Raw genomic sequence first — 24826 nt, 5'->3', positions numbered from 1 at the left:
CACCTTGCTGTTTGTGGGAGCTTGCTGTGTGCAAATTGGCTGCTGCATTTCCCACATTACAACAGTGACAACACTTCAAACAGTACTTCATTGACTGTAAAGTGCTTTGGGACGTCCTGAGGTTGTGAAAGGCGCTATATAAATGCAAATCTTTGTTTCTTTCTATCTATTTGTGTGCCTTGCAAAATTTGTGCTTCACAACTTTTCTGGAGTTGGACAGAATAAAAGAAAGCTTGTTTACATGCTTTGCATGGTCGCTTTCTAAGGCTCCTATTACAATATTTATCTCATAATTTTTGTTCCTGCATTATGTAATGTATCCCAATAGCAATAATATATGGCAAAAGTGTGTACGCTTACTTTTGCACTTCTGATTGCATTGAACTTCTTTCTTTATTATTTGTATATACTGGTCCTATGGGCTGGTGAATCTCCATTCAGCCTCTCTGCTATCTACATCCTTGCAGCTTGCACTGTGTTTACATGAGAGGATGGCCTTCCACTCTAAAGAGCACCGCCCTCCTTTGCTGCACCTCCTGCGTTCTAATGCATTTTCTTCAAAAGGGCAATTTGCCCATATTGCCCCTTGGCTCTATTGGAACTTCCACTAAAATTTAATTCCCCTGTTCATAAAGAACCTCTCCCTTCTATGTGCGAGCGGCAGTCCTAGTAAAGAGCTGCTGCTTTGCTGAAGATCCCACCTCCCCAGCCAATTGTGCCTTGCTGCAGCATCGGTTTTCCACGCACTTGGATTCTATTACAATATTTATCCTTCAATCGACATCACAAAAAAAACAGTTTATCCGATCATTATCACATTGCTGTTTGTGGGAGCTTGCTGTGCGCAAATTGGCTGCCGCGTTTCCTACATTACAACAGTGACTCCATTTCAAAAAGTACTTCATTGGCTGTAAAGCGCTTTGGGACATCCGGTGGTCGTGAAAGGCGCTATATTAAATGCAAGTCTTTCTTTTTACAATTGAGAGAGGGGCTCCTCTCACAATACACGGCATGGCCAGCCCTCCCACTGTTGGCGTGGGTTTGCAAGTTTGAGGCTCATATGTCGTGCTTGCTTTTGTCTATAAAACACCAACTGTCTCTTTAACACATTGCGTACATCGGATTCTGAAGCATTTCCTCTGTGTTTTAATGAGGCTTCTGCTCCATTGCTCCCCTTGATAAACATTTGCCGCTCCAATCTCTTACAGCTCACAACGGGAAAGTGTCAGTTGTGCTTACGTTGACCTAAGCTGCGGGGGGGGGTGGGGGGTGGGGGGGGTTTACTCTCAAACCGATAGGAACACAAGCAATTTCCATAATAAATTTGAATATTTTATTTGGAAATTTGGCTTGTTTGCTGCCTCATAAAACGTGAACCAGACGGTTTGCATCAAGCTCCAAGCAGCAGGCACAAAAAACACAGATGCATCATCGTTAGCAAAAAATCAGAAGTAAAGAGAAATGTGATCCCACTTGGTGCTGGAAGGGGAAGAAGGGCTGAGGCAGGCTGGTACAGCTACTCAAAGCTTCCATTTAGGAACTGAGTCAGGTGGCTGTGTCCACGGGAACTGTGACTGTTTAATTATATTTGAAACTTGCAGCTTCCAAAGATCCTGATTCGGTGGGGGGGGTGGGGGGGGGTGGAGTGGCGGGGGGTGGGGGCCACGATCCAAGGAGCAGAAGTGGCAATTAGTCCATTTTAAGTTTAATTCCAAATACTGAAGATGTGTTTCTTGGCTAAATATAATTCTCAGGCACTGCGGGTGATGGGGTGGTTATTGATTAGAAGTGCAGCTAACATCTGTGCCAGGGTCTGTCGGTGAATCAGCCACTTGTAGTATTTTATTAGGAAATTGTCGTCTCTTTTTCAGCCAAGCCCCGGAGGTACAGCTTTTTTTTTAAAGAAAAACGCAATGGTCTTTTAAGTGGAGGTAGTGTGTGACGTAAGAAAACTACTAGGCACTTGGTCTAAGCGTTAAACAAAGCTTTAATCAACTGTTTTACAACATGGAGGTCTAGTTGTGTCCTTCACTAGTTCCTGTTAAGAATGTCCTGCGCAAGCTGGGCCCGTGCCCGAGTATTTATACTCTCCCTGGACAGTGCCACCCGCAGGCCGCTCAGTATTATTTCATAAGTCTTTCTTTCATGAATGACTGATTCATGTCAGTGTGGTATATGAAACCTGAGCTGAGCAATCCTCTGCCATCCCAGACCACCCTGGTCCCTGTGGTTGATTGCCTTATGTGAGATATTGTGTGGGAGATCTTCATCCCCATGTTGGTTGCGATGTGGCAGACCTGGCTTCTGTCTCTGGTGTCACATGGGATGAGCTTACCACTGTTGCCATTGCTACAGTGACTTTAATCTGGCTCAGCCTTTGCTTAATAACAAGCAATCGTCCAAGCTATCTTCCCCATAATCATTTTAGCCATAACATTCCTATTATTTAGAAAATTCCCAAGTAACCTCAAATGGTTTGAGCATAGACACCAATACTGCCTTTAATACGACCATGAGCAATGTTCTGAACCATGCTTCGGCCAGGGTCAGCTGACCTGGTGAGACCAAGACTGTGGCCTCTACCCTCTAGATAGAAGAAAGAACAACCTTGCATTTGTATAGCACCTTATCACATCCTCATTAAGTTCTTTAATGAATTACTTTTGAAATACAATCACTGTTGTCACCAGCCAATTGGGCACAACAGTTTCTGACAAACAGCAAATAAATGAATGGCCACATAATCTGTTTTTGGTGGTGTTGGTGCAGGGAAAATATTGGGCAGGCTACTAGAAGAATTTCCTACTTTTCTTTGAATAGTGCCATGACATCTTTAATCTCCACATGCATTATAGATTCTATTGCACATCCACTGGTCACATGCCTCACAATCAGATATGGTCTTCCTGATTGGATGCTGGGCCGTGACCAACAATTGTCTACACTGTAGCCCACTTTGTTACAGTTGGAGCACCTGAGATCTCTGGTGTCCTTTTGTGGAGCACCCCTGGGTTCCTGGGGCTTTGGACACACGCTGGTCAGTTCAGGAGCATGTGGGGTGCTGTCTCCCCCTTTCCTCTGCCTCATGTTTACAAAGAGCCTCAACATGTTCTTGTTTTTTTAATATCTCTCTGCCTCTAGTCTGCAGTGGCTTTCCTTCTCATCAGCTTAAGAGAGCGTGGTATTCCTTCTACTTCTTGGGTTGGCAGCATTCCTTCTCTCCCACGGATTCTTCCTTCCCAAGTTCTAGCTGGTGTGCATGTTCCTTTGCTTTTCCTGCGAAGCCAAATAAGCTAACATTAGTTTTCCGTCTACATCTTTCTGAGCCCTTCTAGATATTTTGAACTACTGCTGTTTGTTACTGTTCAACTAATGTCAAATTTAAAATGTTTGAATAGCTTGTTGGCCTGTGAATGATATTCTAGTCCCTGCATTTTCTATCATCGCCATCATGTTTTGGGGCTGTTACTTTCTCAGCTTCAGCATCTCAGACCATTCTCATAGGCAAGCCCCTGCTTCTTACAAACTGGGGAGTGCCTTTACCTACCCAATATCCTGGTCATTTGTAGCAGGCCTAGGGGGTTGAACAGAAAACTCTTGGCTCTGTATTTTGCTTATTGATTATATCCCATGCCCACACATGATCTTCCTTGATGTCAGAAGGTGGTAGAATAAACATTTCGCCAGATAATGACCGAGGCTTTAAACTACTACTACCGTGGCTGCAGTGTGTACCATCTACAAGATGCACTGCTAGCAACTCACCAAGGCTTCTTCGGTAGCACCTCCCAAACTCGCGACCTCTTCCACTTAGAAGGACAAGGGCAGCAGGCGCATAGGAACACCACCACCTCCAAGTTCCCTTCCAAGTCACACACCATCCTAACTTAGAAGTATATCGCCATTCCTTCATCGTCCCTGGGTCAAAATCCTGGAACTCCCTACCTAACTGCACTGTGGGAGTTCCTTCACCACACGGACTGCAGTGGTTCAAGAAGGTGGCTCACCACCACCTTCTCAAGGGCAATTAGGGATGGGCAATAAATGCTGGCCTTGCCAGCGATGCCCACATCCCTTAAAGGAATTTTAAAAATGTTTAAATTTTAAAAATTAACCTTCCATGGAATATAGAAAATAACAAACAGGTGCATCTGTTGTAGGAGGAGTTATCCCTGGTGTCCTGGCCAATATTTACCCCTCAACCAACTTAACAAAAACAGATTATCTGGTCATTATCACATTGCTGTTTGTGGGAGCTTGCTGTGCACAAATTGGCTGCTGCGTTTCCCACATTACAACAGTGACTCCATTTCAAAAGTACTTCATTGGCTGTAAAGCACTTTGAGACGTCCGGTGGTCGTGAAAGGTGCTATATAAATGAAAGTCTTTCTTTCTTTCTTTAAACCACTGGACCTGGCACAAGGTCCCTTAAAATTAACCTTCAGGGATGTGTTGCTGCTGATCATCCACTGAGGCTTTTGGCTTATTTACCTTTCTCTAGTAGCTTAGATAGATTACCCAGGATAGACTGAGAAATGTCCTCAGAATCTGACAGGGACAAAGAAAATTTAAGTATTGCTTAACCTCAAATAGAACTGCCAATCAATCATATATTCAAACAAAACCCACAAGATATCTGCATTTGAATTGAAAAGCTTGGATCCTCCCTTGGATACCTGTCGTGGTCAGAATGGTGCCAAGATTCCTCAAGCCCTACTCCTCTGCCAGAAATGTGGCAATGCAGCACTTCAGCCCTCCAAGCTATCCTGGCTTTGGCCTTGTCCCAAATCTCAATGACATAGTCATTAGCATAAAAGGGTTAAGCATGCATGCCATTTATGGTGCTCTGTAGATGGAAAAACAGTGTAGCATCTTACTTCTCCTTTGGGGGATGGGCTGCATTTTTTAAATACTCCTCAATGGCAAGGCACAAGTAAGGAGTGTGATGGAATACTCTCCACTTGCCTGGATGAGTGCAGCTCCAACAACACTCAAGAAGCTCGACACCATCCAGGACAAAGCAGCCCGCTTGATTGGCACCCCATCCACCACTTTAAACATTTACTCCCTCCACCACCAGCGTACAGTGGCTGCAGTGTGTACCACCTACAAGATGCACTGCAGCAACTCGCCAAGGTTTCTTCGGCAGCACCTCCCAAACCCGCGACCTCTACCACCTAGAAGGACAAGGGCAGCAGGCGCATGGGAACACCGCCACCTCCAAGTTCCCCTCCAAGTCACACACCATCCTGACTTAGAAGTATATCGCCGATCCCTTCATCATCGTTGGGTCAAAATCCTGGAACTCCCTCCCTAACAGCACTGTGGGAGTACCTTCACCACACGGAATGCAGCGGTTCAAGAAGGCGGCTCACCACTACCTTCTCAAGGGCAATTAGGGATGGGCAATAAATGCTGGCCTTGCCAGCGATGCCCACATCCCATAAAAACGATTTTTTTTTAAAATGGCACTGTTGCTGCTTTCCCAACCGCAGTCACTTACCCTGAGCTGGGAAGCTTGTACTAGGGCCCTCACCGCAAGCACACTTTAAGTTGACTGTAGTATAGGCAGAACTGGTGAGATTTCTGGTGGAGGCTGCTGTACTGCCTCTTTTGATCGTGTCAGTTTGGAAGGGGGTGGGCGATAAAAGCTCCCACCGCATTATTACAACATTAGAAAAATGGGCAGAGACTTCCGAGAACCAAGTCCCATCCCAAATTCCAGCTCTCCCACTGGATAGATTTTTGTTAAGTAAAGGCGGGTAGATGGAGTTGAGGTGTGGATCAGCCATGTTCTAATAGAATGGTGGAACAGGCTCGAGTGGCTGAATGGCCTATCCCTGTTACTATGTTTTGATGTTCCTATGTTTTCAGCAGGCTAGGGGCACATCTGGGGTGTCCGGCCAAAGAGTTCCAGGCTGGGGAGGAGCTGTAGGATCCCCCAGAAGAAAAAAGTAGGTGCCCCCACAGCTCCCTTATAAAGGGAGTCACTTCAAATAGCTAAAAGAAGAATTATTGGCAAGATCTTTGAGTCTAGGTCCTTGCCTAGAGCCCCAGGTTGGCCCCACAACTACCAGTGGAATAGCTAGTACATCTTGTCTCAGCAAGCATAGCTGCACCAACCATTGCCTCCGACAGAAGGTCTAGGGACCAAGAACTCTGATGAGTCCCTGCCATTGTCCATACTTCCCCCTTACATCAATGGATGGATAGAGGGTCTGCCCCGCAAAACCATCTAGGAAACTCGGTTGCCAGGCCAGGATCCTGCATATCTGGGTCCTGGCCGAGTTTCCAGGTGTTCCAATAGACTTCCACCAAAGTTACAGCAAGAATCTGCCTGAATGGCTGCATAATTTTAGGACCTATGATTCTGAGAGGCAAAAATGTTTGAGGGAGTTAGGTCAGATCTGCCAGGAGCTGGCCAGGTCTCTTATGCACCGAATGCTCAATCCTGCTGCCCTTGGATTTCAGGTTACAAAGTTAAAGCTGTAGTGGGGAGACAGCAAGGCTGCAAGACCAAATCTGGCGGGGCAAGAGTATCAAAAACAGAAAGCTGCTCTTGAGCAGATTGGCAGTGACTCCTTACTGTTCTGTGTTTACTTGCCTTTGTGGTCTTGCTTTAAAATATTAATTTCTTTAAAAATTTGTGTTGAATGATCGTGCCTGCAAATACAGTATTTGAGTATCATATGCATGATACAAACTCCCTATCAGGAAAGTTGAGACTTTATTCCCTCAGAAACCGATATTCCATCCCCCAAATGGGAAGTAGTACTTTTATATTCTCTGCAATCTTGGGTTAGAATCTGATTGAATTTCTTTCGGATCAGAGATTTTGATGTTCAGCAAAGAATGTGTTCATTAATTGGGCATTACTGCAGACATGGCTTTAGTTGGCTCAGGAGCTCTGTATTTCAGACACTGACTTTCCAGTAACACAGTAGAATAAAAAAACTTCAATTCGCTTGGTGCTAGGCCAGCAAGCTAATTACCAACCCCAGGAAAAATCCACCACGTATATTTACATCTACATAAAACACAGAGCTGAATGAATGCTGCACTGTGAAGGCACAAAGCAGGATTGGAAATGCTGCAGTTAATGTGGAGATCAGAGATATTTGAAGCTTCATCCTCGGGCTATTTAGAAATAGCAGAGGCGAAGCTTTCAGAGCTTCAGGCTATTAGCCTGCGGCAACAGAGCACGGCCTTGAGAGTGACCGCAGCCTTTAACTGACTGACGATCCAAAAGTTAGAAAGCTGCGCAAACTTCGAGTAACATCAGAAAGCTTCAGTTAAGAGCAATCTGATATTATTTTATAGCATATTTACCTCATGATAATTAAATTATTCAGACAAGGCATTGCAGCACTAAATCAATAGTTCAATAACAACAATCTATGGCACCTGTGAAATACAGAGAGACACCTAGATACAGATTTCATAAAATCAAGAGGAGGGCAGTTGGTCGATTGATGCTGCTCCACCATCTTAGAGAGAAAGAAAGAAAGACTTGCATTAATATAGCACCTTTCACAACCTCAGGATGTCGCAAAGCACTTTACAGCTAATTAAGTGCTTTTGAAGTGTAGTCACTTTTGTAATGTAGGAAAAACGGCAGTCAATTTGTGCACAGCAAGCTCCCACAAACAGCAATGTGATAATGACCAAATATTCTGTTTTAGTGATGTTAGTTGAGGGATAAATATTGGCCAGGACACCGGGGATAACTTGGGAGGAGGGGGTCCTCATTCAGTGCTGCTATCGTGGGTGCCATCTTTCTCAATACTGATAAGTATTCCCAGATTTTATTGCCTCTCTGTTTTTACAAGAGGACAGAGAAGCAATCATGTATTTCTTTACATTGCAGGAAATGAATATGGACAAAGGATATTATGCAGGAGATACGCACATTTTTTTCATATTATTGTCACCGCGGACTTTATAAATTTCATCAGATTTTTCCACTGTGAGATCAAAAAAATACAAAACGGTTTAAAAGGATTTGCACAATTGTCTAGTGTGTGTTATGAAGACCAGGCTAACTCTGCACATAAACCCGTTGAGCGCGATGAGCTGGGACACCTCCTGGAGCAAGGCACTGCCCTCACACACTGGGCGGGGGAGTATTAATAAAACATGCACTTTATATTTTACCCATAGCAGTAGGTCACATGGGAAAAACTCTATTAAAATCCCTTTATTAAATTTAAAAACTCCTAATTACCAATTCAAATTGCTTTGAACAGTAGAAATAATTTAATTAGAAAGTCTGATTTCTTGAAGTGAAATGTGTAATAATCTTTTAGTCTGGGGAGTCTGGCTGCTTGTTTCTAGTTTTTCTTTTTTTTTGCTGTTTTTTTTTAAACTGAAAGCAATCAGTCCAAAAATATTTTTCTTTTCTTTCTGACAACTGCATTCAAAAGAATTATAAGTATAAACATTGCTTGAATAAGGATTGGTCTGAAGTTTCAGCTGCTGGAAGCTGCGGCAGGGGTTGCAAGGGGGGCCGGGGACTGGAAGCCCTCCCTGGGAGATCCTCTGTTCTTGGTCTCGTTCCTGAATTGTGCCCGTTTTGTAAGTATTCAAAGGGAGGCAGGAAGCACTCAAAGTCACCGTTCTCAGCCGGAGGGTGTGTGGGTGCAGATTCCACTTGGAGGAACCCGGATCTGCATGAAAAACGTAATACAGGAAACTTTGTTATATCCGGCACCAATGGGACCGAGCTGTTACCGTCCCATCAAAACTGTCGGACATACCAGCGTTAATGTTGAAGCATATGGAGGTTTTCATCTCCGTATCTGACAACAAACACCGTTGCTTAGCAACAGCTTCAAACAGTCGGGCCCGTACCTTGGAAGCGTCTCTGTAGCTTAGCAACAGTTTCAGAGAGACTTTCCAGAGCCTGACTGTTGGGAAAAAAAAGCCACGAGAAGAAAAAAAACCTAACAAAACGGCTCCTGATTTCTGCCGGTAGACCGAGGTTTCCGGACATACAACCTCCGGATAAACCAAAGTCTTCTGTAATTGCAAAAGTCCCTTGTTTTACATTGGGGCAGGCGGGGTGGAGGTCACACTCCAATATTACTCCAGTATCACATGGGAGTGGATCACGAACGGCGTCACACATAAGTATCATTGACCAATAGATCACAAGCGGAGGTCACACTGCAGTGCCTCAGTGTGGTTCATGTGTGGGGTCATGCATCAGTACCTCTGGGGGTATACGCCAGCCAAGTAGTCATTCTTCATATTTTATTCTAGATAGTGAATGTCAGCAGGATATTTGATCACAATAGCCGGCACAGCTGAACCCGACCCTGTCCTCGCCTGATTCTGCATCGATGCACTCTCCAGGCGGACATTCACTGGATAGTGATGAAGTGTATGTACCCTGGCTGATATTGCCTTCCCTGGTCCAGAACTGCTGATGTCAGTTGGCACAGACTGGGAATGGAAACCGGAGACTTCTGGTCTACTTGGCCCAGCTACTAACCAGATAAGCTCACTGAACCATCAGGAGAAACTCAAGCTCATTTTTGACCATGCATTCTCCTAAGGCATTTACTGGGGTTGGAGGCAGTGAGTGATCTTGTTAGTTTTTTTTGTGCTGACTGTCACAAATCGCTGTATTGATCTTTAATGTTCAGATGGGTGCTAGTGCCTTAGTGACTGCAGTAACTTGAATACCGGTCAGATTTGGCCTTGGATTCAGTATCACGGCCCAGAGAACTGAGTGATTTTCCATTACATTTGGTGCTCAGTCCTGTGCAACTTTAAGTTGCAGGCTGTTGTGTTTCTGCTTCACTTCCTGACACTTTCAGAGCGCTATTCATTCAGGGAAGTATTTTTTTTAATTCATTCAGGGGATGTGGGTGTCGCTGGCAAGGCCAGCATTTATTGCCCATCCCTAATTGCCCTTAACTGAGTGTCTCGCTAGGCCATGTCAGAGGGCAGTTAAGAGTCAGCCATGTTGCTGTGGGTCTGGAGTCACATATAGGCCAGACCGGGTAAGGACGGTAGATTTCCTTCCCTAAAGGGCATTAGTGAACCAGATGGGTTTTTACAACAATCTGGTAGTTACATGGTCACCATTACTGATACTAGCTTTTTATTCCAGATTTATTTATTAACTGAATTTAAATTCCCCAGCTGCCATGGCAGGATTTGAACTCACGTCCAGGCCTCTGGATTACTAGTCCAGTAACATAACCACTATGCTACCGTTCCCTATCTCACTTTACTTACAGTTGCACAGAATTAACATTTTGGCAAACTTTCAAGACTCTCTAATTCATTTAAATAATTTTTCTTTTAGCCATCGCTGTTCTTTGAGTGGAGAGGACCTGAACAGACAATGGTCTGAGCCAAGTCCTGACCTTCATCCGACTATTTATCATACAAAGGGTCTCCTCAGCTACATGAGGAGCATCGACAGGACCCCACTGGTGAGTGTCCGTAACTTAAAACAGGAGGGTAGAGGTACATGACAAACCCAGGAAATGAGAAGCCCAGAATATACTCGAACAAAACTTTTAGGAATCAGCCACAGCTGCATCTATGAAGCATGGGATTGTTCCCTGCACTGCTCTATTGTTACATAGCCCTAAAAGACAAAGGTTCCACTTGTGTAGTTAAGCAAATATGATCAACAAATGAGGCAAGAGACAGTATCAAGCTAAAAGGTTGTTTCCCCTGGCTGGAGAGTCTAGAACTAGAGGGCATAGTCCCAGGATAAGGGATCGGCCATTTTAGACTGAGATGAGGAGGAATTTCTTCACTCGGAGGGTTGTGAATCTTTGGAATTGTCTACCCCAAAGGGTAGTGGATGCTAAATCATATTGAGTATATTTAAGGCTGAGAGAGATAGATATTTGGACTGTAGGGAATCAAGGGATATTGAGAAAGGGCGGGAAAGTGGAGTTGAGGTCGAAGATCAGCCATTGAGCAGGCTCGAGGGGCCGTATGGCCTACTCCTGGTCCTAATTCTTATGTTCTTAAAAGAAAAGGCTTAAACAAATGCAAGGAAAAGTGGAAACTTAACGGACTGGGAGAGCTATAAAAAGCAACAACAGTGCAAAAGTGCAAAAAAGAAATATGAAAAAAGCTTGCAAGGGATATCAAAGCTAACAGCAGAAGTTTTTATAAATATATTAATAAAACAGGAATGGCAAAGTGGCATGTGGGCCCTTTAAAGACAGATGCAGGCAAAACTATAACGGATAACATGGACATGGTAGACTTGTTAAATGAGTACATTGAATCCGTTTTCACAGTGGAGGAAGAGGACAAAATACCAGCAGTACAAGGGGACCTGCAAATAAGTCACAGAAATCACAGATCACAGAAACCCCACAGTGCAGATAGAGGCCATTTCGGCCCATCGAGCCTGCACCGACACATATCCCACCCGATTCCCGTAACCACTACACCAACACATATCCCACCCTAACCCCGTAACCCCACGTATTTAATCCCCCTAACACTAAGGGTCAATTTATCATAGACAATCATCCTAACCCGCACATCTTTGGACTGTGGGAGGAAACCAGAGCACCCGGAGGAAACCCACGCAAACACAGGGAGAATGTGCAAACTCCACACAGACAGTCACCCGAGGCCGGATTCGAACCCGGGTCCCTGGCGCTGTGAGGCAACAGTGCTAACCACTATGAGTCAAGGGAAGGAACTTAGTGGATTTAATATAAGTAACAAAAAATATAGGGATTTGATAAGATAGATACAGAGTAACTATTTTCTCCGGTGGGGGAATCCAGAACAAAGGGGCACAATCTTAAAATTAGAGCTAGGCTATTTAGGAGTGAAATCAGGAAGCGCTTTATCATGCAAAGGGTAATGGAAATCTGGAACTTTCCCCCCCAAAAAAGCTGTGGATGCTGGGTCAATTGAAATTTTCAAGAGTGAGATTAACAGATATTTGTTTGGTAAGGGTGTCAAGAGATGGATCAATGACGGGTAAATAAAGTTAGGCACAGATCAGCCATGAGCAAATTGAATGGCAGAACAGGCTCGAGGGATTGAATGGCCTACTCCTGTCCAATGTTCCTATTTCTATGCTCTCTACAAATTTTGACTGCCAAAAATAAACCATTTGTTTAAAATGGCTGCTGCAGCCCTTTAAGACCTGTAGCAGTGCCAGACATTCTGCTCCCATTCAGGGAGCTCCCAATGAGAAGCACAGTCCAGACCGGGATCTTACCATATATATAATTCAACCAATACTGTTGGCCAAGCACAAACTGTCTTGTTTCATGTGCTTGATTCTTACTCTTTGTTTGCTACTCTTTACGATTGATGCTATATAATCATTAATCTGAGTTGTTACTTTGTGCTGTTGCTTTGTGATTATTATTCTGTGACTGTTATGTATTCCTATATGCCCTTTCAAAAGGGGATCTTTCCTGTCCCCTGCAAAGTACACTCCTGCTCCTTTTGAGTGCTCGTTTGTGCAAGACCACATGAATTTATTTATTTGCTTTGCACCAGGTTTATTGTGACTACCATGGGCATTCAAGGAAGAAGAATGTCTTCATGTATGGCTGCAGTCTCAAGGAGACATTGTGGCAGTCAGGGTCCAGCATCGACACAGCCACATTGAACGAGGATATTGGGTATCGAGTGAGTGCCGTCTTTAAATTTTCCTATATAGTGGATCATTGTCATATTCTGTCACTCCAGTTCAATGTTCTCAATTTATGTCAAGAAAATATCTTGTGTACAAATCGAAAATCATTACAACCCCTCTCATTATTAACTACCTGAAGCCTCCTCACTTGAGCACTTTGTAGACAGAAAATATATTTCTCTGTTGATCTGAATCATCACTTCCTCACATTCTTTAAGTTTCCTGGGATGAAGGGCAGCTCAGCAGTGAAAACTCCTCAGAAGACTAAACACAAGTGGTCAAACAGATGCGAACATATATCTATTTTATACAGTGTATATAGAAGTAGTTTATACAGTTTATATTGTTGATGGAATATTTCTGGGAATTTTATGGGAATTTTATGGGATTTTCATGATCTAACGCAATCCGATGATAATTAATTGACCCGATGTGTGTTTACAAAATAATGTGACATTATTTGAGTACCTGGGCTCTCCAGTTGTCAAATATATAGAAACATAGAGAAATAGGAGCCATTCGTCCCTTCGAGCCTGCTCCGCCATTAAATATGATCATGGCTGATCCTTTATTTCAATACCATATTCCCGCTCTCTCTCCATACCCCTTGATGCCTTTTGTGTCTAGAAACCTATCTATCTCCTTCTTAAATATATTCAGTGACTTGGCCGCCATAGCCTTCTGTGGTAGAGAATTCCACAGGTTCACCATCCTCTGAGTGAAGAAATTTCTCCTTACCTCAGTCCTAAATGTCCTACCCCGTACCCTGAGACTGTGACATTCTGTCTTAGCTCAACTTGGGATCAAATCAAGGCAACTAAAGGTCAAAGCAAATGTGATGGGGCCAGTGCTTAGTGATTCTCGGATAAAATAGAAATTAAACCAAAAATTCTAATTTTCACTTTCAAGCATATGCCCCCTCTCACCATTGGTTTGAAGAGCACATGCCTGCTGTCACCATTGGTTTGGTGAACATGTGCGCCCTCTCATCATTCCATTGACCAGGACTCACTCTCACCATTTCACTGACTGGGGCTTCCTTCTTACCATTGGCAAACAGTGCCTTCTCTCACTGCTCTATTGACAAAAATTGAGCCATCCCTGTTCCACTGATTAACATTGCCCATTCACACTGTTCTATTGACTGGCACTGACCTCTCTCACTGTTCCCTCTCTCACCTTGAACGCCAAAGGTAATAATGGTGATGGAGAAATCCGTATCTTTAAAAGGCACACTATTGAAATCTTCTGAATGCAGTTTTTATCAGATGCTGCTGTGCCGTGAGTTTATCAGAAACATGAGCTGCAGAAATCCTCTCCCAGAAGTCATTAAAGCATCATCTCTCACCCTGCGCTGTGATATGCATGCAAAGCTGTAGAAGTACCTGATTACTGACTTGTTTGCTGTTGAATTAAATGAATAATTTTTAAAAATCATTTTTCCACAGACCATCCCCAAAGTCCTGGACAAGATTTCCCCAGCATTCACCATCAACCGCTGCCTCTTCTTGGTACAGAAGTCAAGGGAGGCCACGGCGCGGGTGGTGGTTTGGAGAGAGATTGGGGTTCTTCGAAGCTACACCATGGAGAGCACCTACTGTGGCTGTGATCAGGGCAAATACAATGTGAGTGAAAGTTAGACGCTCCTTGTTCCACTCATACCAACTGAGACGGTTATAGCCTTCTCTTCCATGCAATTTAGTCAATTTTACAGGTCGTATCAAACTAGGAGGAGTAGAATCAGCCAAAAATTACAGAATGAATTGGACAAAATATGCAAGTGGGCAGAAGAATGGCAGATTAAATTTGATGCAGACATGTGTAACATAAGAAGAAAAAATGGGCACCACATGTACATCATAAATGGTGTTGAAATGGCTAAGGATGATATTGAAAGTGATCTCGGAATCTTAGTAGACTCAATGCTCAATATGTCCATCCAATGTAGAGCAGCCAAGCCAATAGAATATTGAATAATCAAAACACTGAGAGCAAGTTGTAATCAAACTACAGTGCCCTGATCCGACCACACCTTGAGTAATATGTCTCGATCTGGTAAACCGAGGAGCAAGGGAGATATTCTAGCATTGGAGGCAGTGCAGAGGGGAGCCATGCGACTGATCCTGCGAGTCCAAGGTACTGGAGGCGAAAACCTTAGAATCATTTAAGAAACAATTGGGTAGAATTTAAGATCTTTTTGGATGAATGAATTAAGATGGGCCGAATGACATTCCTCATTCATAATCATCTGGTGAGAGCCTCCTCAACCCAACCACTATGGGGTGGATTTTTATCTTCACTGCCTGAATGTTAAGCATTGTCTGGGCAGACCGCAGACAGGAAAATTGGGCGGGGAGGATTACAGGCCCTTAAGGGAGCCCACCCATATTCCACCAGTAATTTAAATGGAAGGAAAATCAGATCAACTCAGTTATAGGCGTTCGATTCCCCATCCAATTTTCCTCTCAATGCTCTGTCAAGGCAATACTTAATGTCCAGGTAGTTAAGATAAAAATCCATCTCATTGAGTGAAACAGTCAGAACCAGAACCTCCTCTTCATTGAATGAGACAGTCAGAGCCTCCCCACCACAAATACATTGCCCTGAATTTACTCACCACGTCCAGCACATCTACTTTGTGATGCCTACAAATGGGGATGGATATTGTTTCATCTAAGTTTTAGCCCATAGTGGCAGTGTCACCATTTCTGATTAGTTCTGGGACCTTCTGTTGCTGTGCATGCTGATGCTTCTGGAAGGCCATTACAAAACATGCTAATGAGGGGGTCAGAGGGGCCTACCTGCGGCCGGGGCGGCGCAAATCAAAGGCGAGGTGCCGGGCGGCCATTTTTGTTGCTGGCCGCCTGCTAGCACCTGCCCCCGTTGTCATCCCCGGCCTCCTGAGCAGCTCCCCCGTCCCCCCCCTGCGGAGTGCTGGCTGAATTCTGTGAGCCCCGCACTTCTCTTGAGTACCGGGCTCTTTTGCCGGCACTCCGATCCCTGGCGGCCCAGCTGGGCCTTGGGTCGTGCAGCGCTCGGCCCCTCCCCTTTAAGAAGGGGAGGAATGCCTGCAGCATCGCGGCGCGATGTGCCGCAGAGCGTGGCGCTGCGGCACGTCACGCCGGGAAATTCACTCACAGCGCCCCAAGAGGGAGGCGGGGCGCTTCCAGTAGCACCCCGCTTCCCTCTTGGGGCGCTACCGGTGAATTCCGGCCGCGGGGCACTAATTTTTTCCTGGTGAAGTTAGCTCCTCAAAGGGGGCGTGACTTAATTTTTCCCCCTTAGAGCCTCCTCAGTGCAAACACACCCAGGGCGACACAGTGCCGACTCATCACAAGCACACCCAGGGAGACGGCTTGAGCCTCCTGAACCTAATCACTAAGTGAGATAGGGAGAGCTTCACCAACCCAGTCACAGTCAGTGAGACAGGCAGAGCCTCCTCAGTGCTTACACCCTCAGTGAGACAGGCAGAGCCTCCTCAGTGCGTACACACTCAGTGAGACAGGCAGAGCCTCCTCAGTGCGTACACACTCAGTGAGTCAGGCAGAGCCTCCTCAGTGCGTACACACTCAGTGAGACAGGCAGAGCCTCCTCAGTGCTTACACCCTCAGTGAGTCAGGCGGAACTTTCTTGCCCCAAATGCATTCAGTTCCTCTCCAGCAAAAAATCGTTGTTCTATATCAAAGTGTTCTTGTCAGGACCTCACTGTTTATTCCAGTAATAGTTTTATTGGAGGTACATAAATAAAACATTTATTTTATTGAGCATTGACAGTAGGATATTATGTTCCGAAAATCATACATCATATAAAAGCGAGAGGCACAGGAGACATTACTATCAATGACTCTTTACACTTTCTGAGGGGTTTTGATTGGCACATGGGCCATTAATAATGAATGAGGTTTAGTGCAGAGCAAATGGTGCCGTCTCTTCAGCTCCCAAGAGTGCACTTCAGCTGATAATGAATTGTTTCCCTGTGGAAGAAATTTTCCAGGCTGGACTTTCATCCATAATAGGTACAACTTTCAAAAACGGCAGATGACCTCCCAACTGCCTTTGTATCTAGTACTACATTTGGTCAGATACTATGGGGGTAGAAATTTGCCTGTGCCCGTTTTCTGGTCCAGAATCAGAGCTGCACCCCAAGCGGGTGACCCGAGGAGGGCCTAAAATTGGGCCTTGGGCCTCATTAACATTATTTGGGTGAGCTTCTGGGGCTTTTTGAGCCTCCACAGGCAACTCGCCTATTTGAAGAAGATGAAGTTCGAGCCACTTACCTCGCTGGCAGTGGCCCGCTAGTAAATCCCTGGGGCGGGTGGTTGGGGGAAGCTGGGGTGGGTGGTAATGGAGGAGAGGACGATTGGGATACTGGAATCGTGGGGACCCCTCCTGGCTCCACAGGAACGATTTTGAAAAGTTTTTTAAAAACTTACCTACAGAATCTGTAGCGGGGCAGACCCAGCTCCTGCTCTGCACATCCCAAAGCAATTTCTTATTTACATATGTGAAGAGCCTAATGCCTGTTTTAGCCTGAAAAATGGCTGACCCAATTCTCGGGCGTTTTTCAGGTATCCTTGGGGCGCAGAATGTTGGTCTCCAAAATTTGGCATTGTTGCACCCTTTTTATGGTACGCAATGAGATACAATTTCTACCCCATGACTTTACTAAAGTACATCATATGTAGATCATATTTAAATTACATTTACATCATATATAGATCACGTAAAAATTGTGTGTGGATCATGTATAGATTACGTATGGATCATATATAGCTCACATCCAGGTTATGTATAGGCCACATGTCGATCTTGTATAGATCACATGTACATTATTGTGTAGATCATGTGTAGGTTACATATAGATGTATGTATCGCATATAGATTATCAGGTCCATTTACCACAGCGGGTAAGTGTGGAAAATCAGGTGGGTAGCTGTTCCATCGCCCTTCTGTGGCTTGCTGCATTTCCGGCTGCAAGTGACAGCAAGCATTGAATACGTCCATGCAACTATAAGTTGATGCTACGAATGCTGGTGTTTTGCCAGCGTTCAGTGTTGCTGGGGTAGGGGGGGAGTGTTGGGGGTGGATGGATGAGGATTTAAAACTTAAATCACTCCTTCTCTCTGTGATATTCCAATATTTTGGGGGGGAAAAAAATCATTGTCTTCAGCTGCCCCAGAGGCAGGCATCCGAGGCAACAGGAGGGAATCTCAAAGGGAGTCTACCTAAATTAGGTTAATTCTAGCAAGTTGTCTGGACCCAGTGGCAGACCGTAGGGATAGGTGGAGGTCCTGCTTTGCTGAGGTTCTAGCAAGATTCCACCCAGGTGGAAAATCTCACTTTTTGTGTAGATCACATATGGAGGCTGAGAATCGAATGACCGTCTCCTGAAGCGCTCCCCATATTATAGGACATAGAGGTCTGAGACCTCCAATACATCAGAATTGCTTAGCATGCTCAATGTGGACAACCATCACGAAGGGTGCAGGGAGGCTGCACACAAATTGTGTGCGAGGCTTAATAAATGTCTGGACAAAATTTTTAATAAGTGGGGCCTCTCGATATTGCAGCTGGAGTGTCTGAGCAGCACTCTAACTGCGTAGTGCCTTTTTGGAATGGACCCTGAAGAGGAGGACACAATTAAAAAAAAAAATGTTCAAATCCCCAGCCTGATGGCCTCTTACACACTTACTGCTTCTGCCCCATGCCCCTTCTGAAAACCCTGGAAACTCATGTTGGTGCACTGTTGGCTCAGAAACCATTCACTGACTGCTGACACTTGAAATTCCAGCTTCAACCTCCGTTGCCGCTCCTGGTGTGTTGTAAGCACTGAGCCTGGAGCACCAGAATAATCAGTGGGGCTGACCTCCCATTATGACCTCCGCAAGATCCTGCAAATCCATTGGCAGGATAGGCGCACCAACGCCAGTGTCCTCTCTCAGGCTAACATCACCAGCATCGAAGCTTTGACCACGCTCAATCAGCTCCGATGGATGGGTCACATCGTCCACATGCCCGATATGAGACTCCCAAAACAAGCGCTCTACTCGGAGGTCCAACACGGCAAGAGAGTCCCAGGTGGGCAGAGGAAACACTTCAAGGACACCCTCAAAGCCTCCTTGAAAAAGTGTAACATCCCCACCGACACCTGGGAATCCCTGGCCCAAGACCGCACAAAGTGGAGGAGAAGCATCCGGGAAGGCACTGAACACCTCGAGTCTCTTCGCCGGGAGCAAGCGGAAGCCAAGTGCAGGCAACGCAAGGAGCGCTCGTCAACCCAATCACCTCACCCACCTGCCCCTTCAACCACCGTCTGCCCCACCTGTGACAGAGACTGTAGGTCCCGCATTGGGCTAATCAGTCACCTGAGAACTCATTTTTAATGTCATCCTCGGTTCCGAGGGACTGCCTAAGAAGAAGAAGATGGGATGAAGTCATCTCACTTCTGCACAGGCTGATGGAGCGCCTGAACATTGTTGGCACCAGTTGTGCTCCGCAAGGGTTATATTATCAACCTCATAGCTTATTGCACAGATCAGGCATGGATTACATGCAAATGGCAGCTAGACCACACACCATCATTTCACCTTCTTCTGAACTTATTACCCCAAAAACACCTGTTAGATAATGTGCCAATGCTTACTAACAGCTTCCAGCATTCCCAATTATGATTGCTGGTTGATTGTTCGGCACCATAACATCCATTAACTGCCTGGCATGGGAATTTGCCAGACCTAATGACTCAGGAGGTGGGAACTGTGCGAGCTGTTTTGCGAGCACAGAATAATTATTTTCTTGGTAAAGGGAGAAGTCCTTTCTCTGCCATGGCTGCTGCCACTTCCTTCAACCATCGCTGGATTGCCTTTCCGACATTTTAACCAAGAAATGTAAGACAAGAAAATTGTGCAGTTCCTCTAAGGCTTTCAATCTGCTGCTGTGTCACCCTCCCAGCGCAAAGCCCAATCTGTGTTGGGAGCACAAAAGTAATTATTTAACCGAGTGGACCTCACAAACTCAGAAGAGGTCTGCTTCACGTGCTGCCAGTGCAAGATATGCTCATCTACTTCTGCTCATGCCGCCATTATTCTCCAATTGCAAAATTACCTAATTCCCAAGTGTTTTCCTGCTTTCAGATCCCTTAATTGCTCTGCTTCAGTACCCACACCAAGCACTGGATCCCACATGGAACATATTGATTAAGGAAACAATCCTGTTTGCCTTCTAAGACCCCCTTCCCCATTTTGACCACCAACTTTTGTCTTATACCAGTCTTCCTTAGGATACATACTCTCATTATCACAACTCTGTTACAACAGCAATGTTCTCTCAATCTCATCCTCGATTCCTTCTCCCAATTCAGTGGTCGATGAGATACTCCCAATATGGTGGCAGGTCCTTTACTATTTCTCACAACAGACAGACTCTGTCTGAGCAGCACCGTCAATAAAAACTTTCTTCTTAATGACCAACTAGATAATAAAGTGCTCACTTGTTTAATTCAGGCCAAAATCCCTCACTTCACTCAGCTGTCTTCTCACTTCACTGGTCTCTTACAACTCTCCCACACTCAATGGGTTAATGACGTACTTCAGACTCAGGCAATTGAACGATTATATTTCTTTAGTATTCAACAAAATAGGAAAACAACTTCATTATTTTAGGCTTTTCACTGTGTTCTGTGGACGCACAAGAGAAAGTATAGAGAAAAACATTAAAAAATACAGGAATAATCTGTTGTATGGGATTTTTGGGACTGACAATAATCATCAAACTCAATCAGTTTAGAGGGCTTGGTACTTAAGTATCTAATACACAATCCATCATTTTCACTTATTTCTGCTGAGTCGGTGGATACTTTAGATTTGCTGACTGATGGTAATCCTGACAGCCTTTCCAAAGTGGAGTCTGTAACTTACCTGGTTTCATAACACAGCTCGTGTTTCAGTCCACACACCTATAAACACTTACATTATCGAATTAAGCAAGCCTTAATCGGGGATGTGGTTTTAGTTCCCTAGTCAAGAGTCTAGCCCTGCTTAGCTTGTAACATTGATCCTGTCTGTATCAATTTCTGCGATGTGGCTAGCAGAACTGATTTCTGTTTGTTGAGGTGAAAATAGCAGTGATTCTGTCCAATCAATAGCTGGCTTCTGTCTGTCCATGTGTACACATTTGCTGCGTATGTGTAGTTAGCTGTCACAATGTTATACTGAGATCTTGTTTTGTTTCAACTTCTGCAGTCCCCTTTGTAATCCCATATGCACACAATTTACAGGCTGTTTACACGACTTCAACACACACCAATGATTCTCTTGTCAAAGTATTTCATAGAGACTTTTTGCTGTGAATTAATGCTGGATTGGACTGGCTGAATCACTTTTATCGCCCCTCGACGTAAGAAAGAAAGACTTGCATTTATATAGCGCCTTTCATGACCACCGGACGTCTCAAAGCGCTTTACAGCCAATTAAGTATTTTTGGAGTGTGGTCACTGTTGCAATGTAGGAAACGCGACAGCCAATTTGCGCACAGCAAGCTCCCACAAACAGCAATGTGATGATGACCAGATAATCTGTTTTTGTTATGTTGATTGAGGGATAAATATTGGCCCCGGGACACCGGGGATAACTCCCCCTGCTCTTCTTCGAAATAGTGGCATGGGATCTTTTACACCCACCTGAGAGAGCAGACTTGGTTTAACGTCTCATCCGAAAGACGGCACCTCTGACAGTGCAGCACTCCCTCAGCACTGCACTGCAGTGTCAGCCTAGCTTTATGTGCTCAAGTCCCTGGAGTGGGACTTGAACCCACAACCTTCTGACTCAGCTAATGTAGTCAGCTAATGCTCCTCTATATACTTAGCACAAGGGAACGCCAACTGCTTCAAGTGTGGCTGATGTCTGTAACATTATTCCTAAAACATTTCACCAGTAATTTGCGAACCCATACTTTGCCAGAATTTGTAGGAGCTACCACAGCACTTTTAAGTTGACAGCTTTTTCATTCATTCTTTAACACTTACTCCATATCAGAGAATTCATAGAGAATCTGAAAATATTTTGGGGCTTGGCTTCATAAACAATTTGGCACATTTAAACATGAGAATTGGCTAGAGTAAGTGGCAAATACATCAGTATGTATATCCATTGTTCACAGCAATTGTCATTAAAGCAGTCAGGGAAAGGATGAGAAATGGTCATCCCACCGTAAAAAGGCCACTGGGCCCTGGGACATTCTGGTCATTCTTGCTGCGAAAGGAATTCTCACACCCAGTGAACGTGCCTGGCTACATACAATGGGACCACTTCCAGGATTTACTGTAACCCCTGGTAATGGGTGATGGGAGCTTAATGAGAAACATAGAAACATAGAAGATAGGAGCAGGAGTAGGCCATTCGGCCCCTTGAGCCCGCTCCGCCATTTAATGAGATCATGGCTGATCATCCAAATTCAGTATCCGGTCCCTGCCTTCTCCCCATATCCCTTGATCTCTTTAGCCTTAAGAAATATATCCAACTCCTTCTTGAATATATTTAATGAATTGGCCTCAACTGCCTTCTGTGGTAGAGAATTCCACAGGTTCACCACTCTCTGGGTGAAGAAATTCCTCCTCATTTCAGTCCTAAATGGCTTACCCCTTATCTTTAGACTGTGACCCCTGGTTCTGGACTCCCCTGCCATCGGGAACTTCCTTCCTGCATCTAGTCTGTCTAGTCCTGTTAGAATTTTATAAGTTTCAATGAGATCCCCTCTCATTCTTCTAAACTCTAGCAAATATAAGCCTAATCGACCCAATCTCTCCTCATACGTCATTCCTGCCATCCCAGGTATCAGTCTGGTGAATCTTCGCTGCACTCTCTCCATGGCAAGAACATCCTTCCTCAGATAAGGCGACCAAAACTGCACACAATACTCAAGGTGTGGTCTCACCAAGGCCCTGTACAACTGCAGCAAGACATCCTTGCTCCTGTACTCGAATCCTCTCGCTACAAAGGCCAACATACCATTTGCCTTCTTAACCGCCTCATCTGAGTCCTCCGCAGCAGAACTCGTGTGTGACCTCACCCTCCAGCAAGCCAGCACCTGTGCTATCCTTGCCCCCTGCCCTGGCTGCGGGCCACTTGTGCCTGGTGTCTCACCACGTACAGATCCTGCCTCTATGCTATCCTCTAAGTTACGCGCAATATCTGTATCTGAGCTGGTGGCTGCAAGTGCAAAATCGAGTGACTTGGTGTGCCTTCATCATCACTGTCTTCTTGCTGTTCCTCCACTGCCTAGCCAGATTGTAATTCTTGTGTATCTGACAGAAGAGAAGCAAAAGGGTAAGATTGTGGTGAAGGTCAGAGGGGGTGGGGGCTGTCAAAGTAAGAGGTGCATGCTTACACCATCTGTAGCTTGTATGTCACAAGAGATTGTGGGATGAGGAGGAAGTGGGATGTGAGAAGGAGAATTAGGTATGAGGATACCGTCATCTTCAATGGATTCAGCCCCGCCACTGGCCACGGGCTCTGCAATTGGCATTTCAATAATGGCCAGCACCGTCTCCTCCATGGGGGTTAGGACATGCAGGCACGCCTGTCCCCTGCCAGTTAGCTCCCGTTGCCTCCGCTTGTGCGCCACCTTGTCCTGCAAGAGAGAGGGAAGTGTGTCAGTGAGTGTCGTGCAAGTTGTTTTGAGTGATGTGGCTCTCATAGTTGAATAGCTGGCAGTGTGTGCAAGCTGTGAGATGTGGGTGTGAAGCTGCAGCAGTGCTAAGTGTGTGAGGGTGCGGTGGAGCATATGAATATTAGGTATGAGTCCTGATTGATAGAGATTGTTGGTAGGAGAGTGATGGGAGTGTGGTGAATTGAGGACTGTCTGAGGCTAGTGGTGCAGAGGGTAGGATATGGCATTTGAAGATGAGTCCACTGACCTTGACCACTCGTGTGGGGTCATTGAACTTCTTGCTGCACTGCATCCAGGTCCTTGAGGCTAGACGCCAGGCATTGACCGCCACGGCTATCTGCTCCCACTGCGTTTTGAGTGTGTGTCTGGAGGGCCTCCTGGCCCCCTGCAGATACAGGACATCTCTCCTACTTTCCACCTCCTCCACCAAGGCCTTCAGTGCAGCATCCAAAAACCTTGGAGCCCGTTCTCTCCCATGTTGTGCCATTCTTCACTGTTTTCCAGGTCAGATTCACTTACTGCACAACTGCCAGCACCTGCTCCAGCCACAATACACCTCCCCTTTAAGAGGTGCAGGCTAGCTTTAAGCAGTGCAGGCTAGTTTTAAGAAGTGCTAGGAAGTTACGATTTTGGGCCCCCTGCTGATGCGTGCAGCCAATGAACAGCGCAGTTAGCGCTGGCTGTAAAGCAGCATCATTCTAATGATCAGGCAGCACACAATTTGTGTGTTGCCTGCATTTCAATCAACAGGCGCGGGTTAATCGCGCATCATGATCCCAGCGCCCGTTTTCAGGGGCTATCCAATTTAGACCCCCTAGAGTCAAAACCTAACATTTAAATGGAGGGAGGGCTGCTGTTTCGTATAGAAAGTTAATAACACAGATTTAGTTTGTTGGAGAAAAAATTATTAGTCCATTTACACAATGAATGAGTAGCATATCACACAAGGTAAATAAAGGATATATTAAAATGCAGAAGAATGGAAATTAATAGCTTAATAATTGGAAGAATGCAATTTGTCTCCTCTTGCATTGCTAACAAGAAATATGTCATGAATCTTATCATTCTTGGAGAAATGACTCATGAAATAACACTGTGCGGCCAGCTGGTGGCACTGTCCAAGGAGTGTAAATACTCGGGCGTGGGCCCAGCTTGCTCAGGATGTTTCTGTAACCAGGAACTAGTGATGTAATTAGAATCTCATGGTTGTGAAACAGTTGATTAAAGCCTTGTTTTATACTCAAACCAAGGGCTCAGTAGTCTTTTTACATCAACATGCATTGTGTGTGATTCTTCAATCAAATGAATTATTAACTAGAATTCAAATAATTCCATAGCATGATCTGCACCTCTCTCTGGAGGACACCCAGGTTATCCTGGCCCATTACCCTTCCAATATTGCAGCGAATCAGTGGCTTTGAATGAAGTGTTAATTAGGATGCCATGTACAGCTATATTAAGTGGTGTCTCTTGTTTTTGTTAAATGCAAGTTTGAATACACCAGCTGCTGAATACTGA

General features: G+C 45.0%; 1 protein-coding gene across 3 annotated transcripts in view; it reads left to right on the top strand.

Annotated features, from left to right (window-relative positions):
- The window catches only part of agbl1 (AGBL carboxypeptidase 1), a 268365-nt gene that overhangs the window by 159636 nt on the left and 83903 nt on the right, over nt 1-24826 (top strand). For all 3 annotated transcript variants that reach the window (XM_085968576.1, XM_085968575.1, XM_085968577.1), the window contains 3 exons: nt 10316-10445; nt 12505-12636; nt 14092-14268. In XM_085968576.1, coding sequence (XP_085824702.1) covers nt 10316-10445; nt 12505-12636; nt 14092-14268 — 439 coding nt within the window. The remainder of the gene's footprint in view (nt 1-10315; nt 10446-12504; nt 12637-14091; nt 14269-24826) is intronic.

The sequence above is a fragment of the Somniosus microcephalus genome, chromosome 27, assembly GCF_052327205.1.
Source record: "Somniosus microcephalus isolate GS21.2 chromosome 27, FLI_Smic_1.0, whole genome shotgun sequence".
NCBI lineage: Eukaryota > Metazoa > Chordata > Chondrichthyes > Squaliformes > Somniosidae > Somniosus > Somniosus microcephalus.
This window is presented reverse-complemented; position numbering and strand designations above follow the sequence as displayed.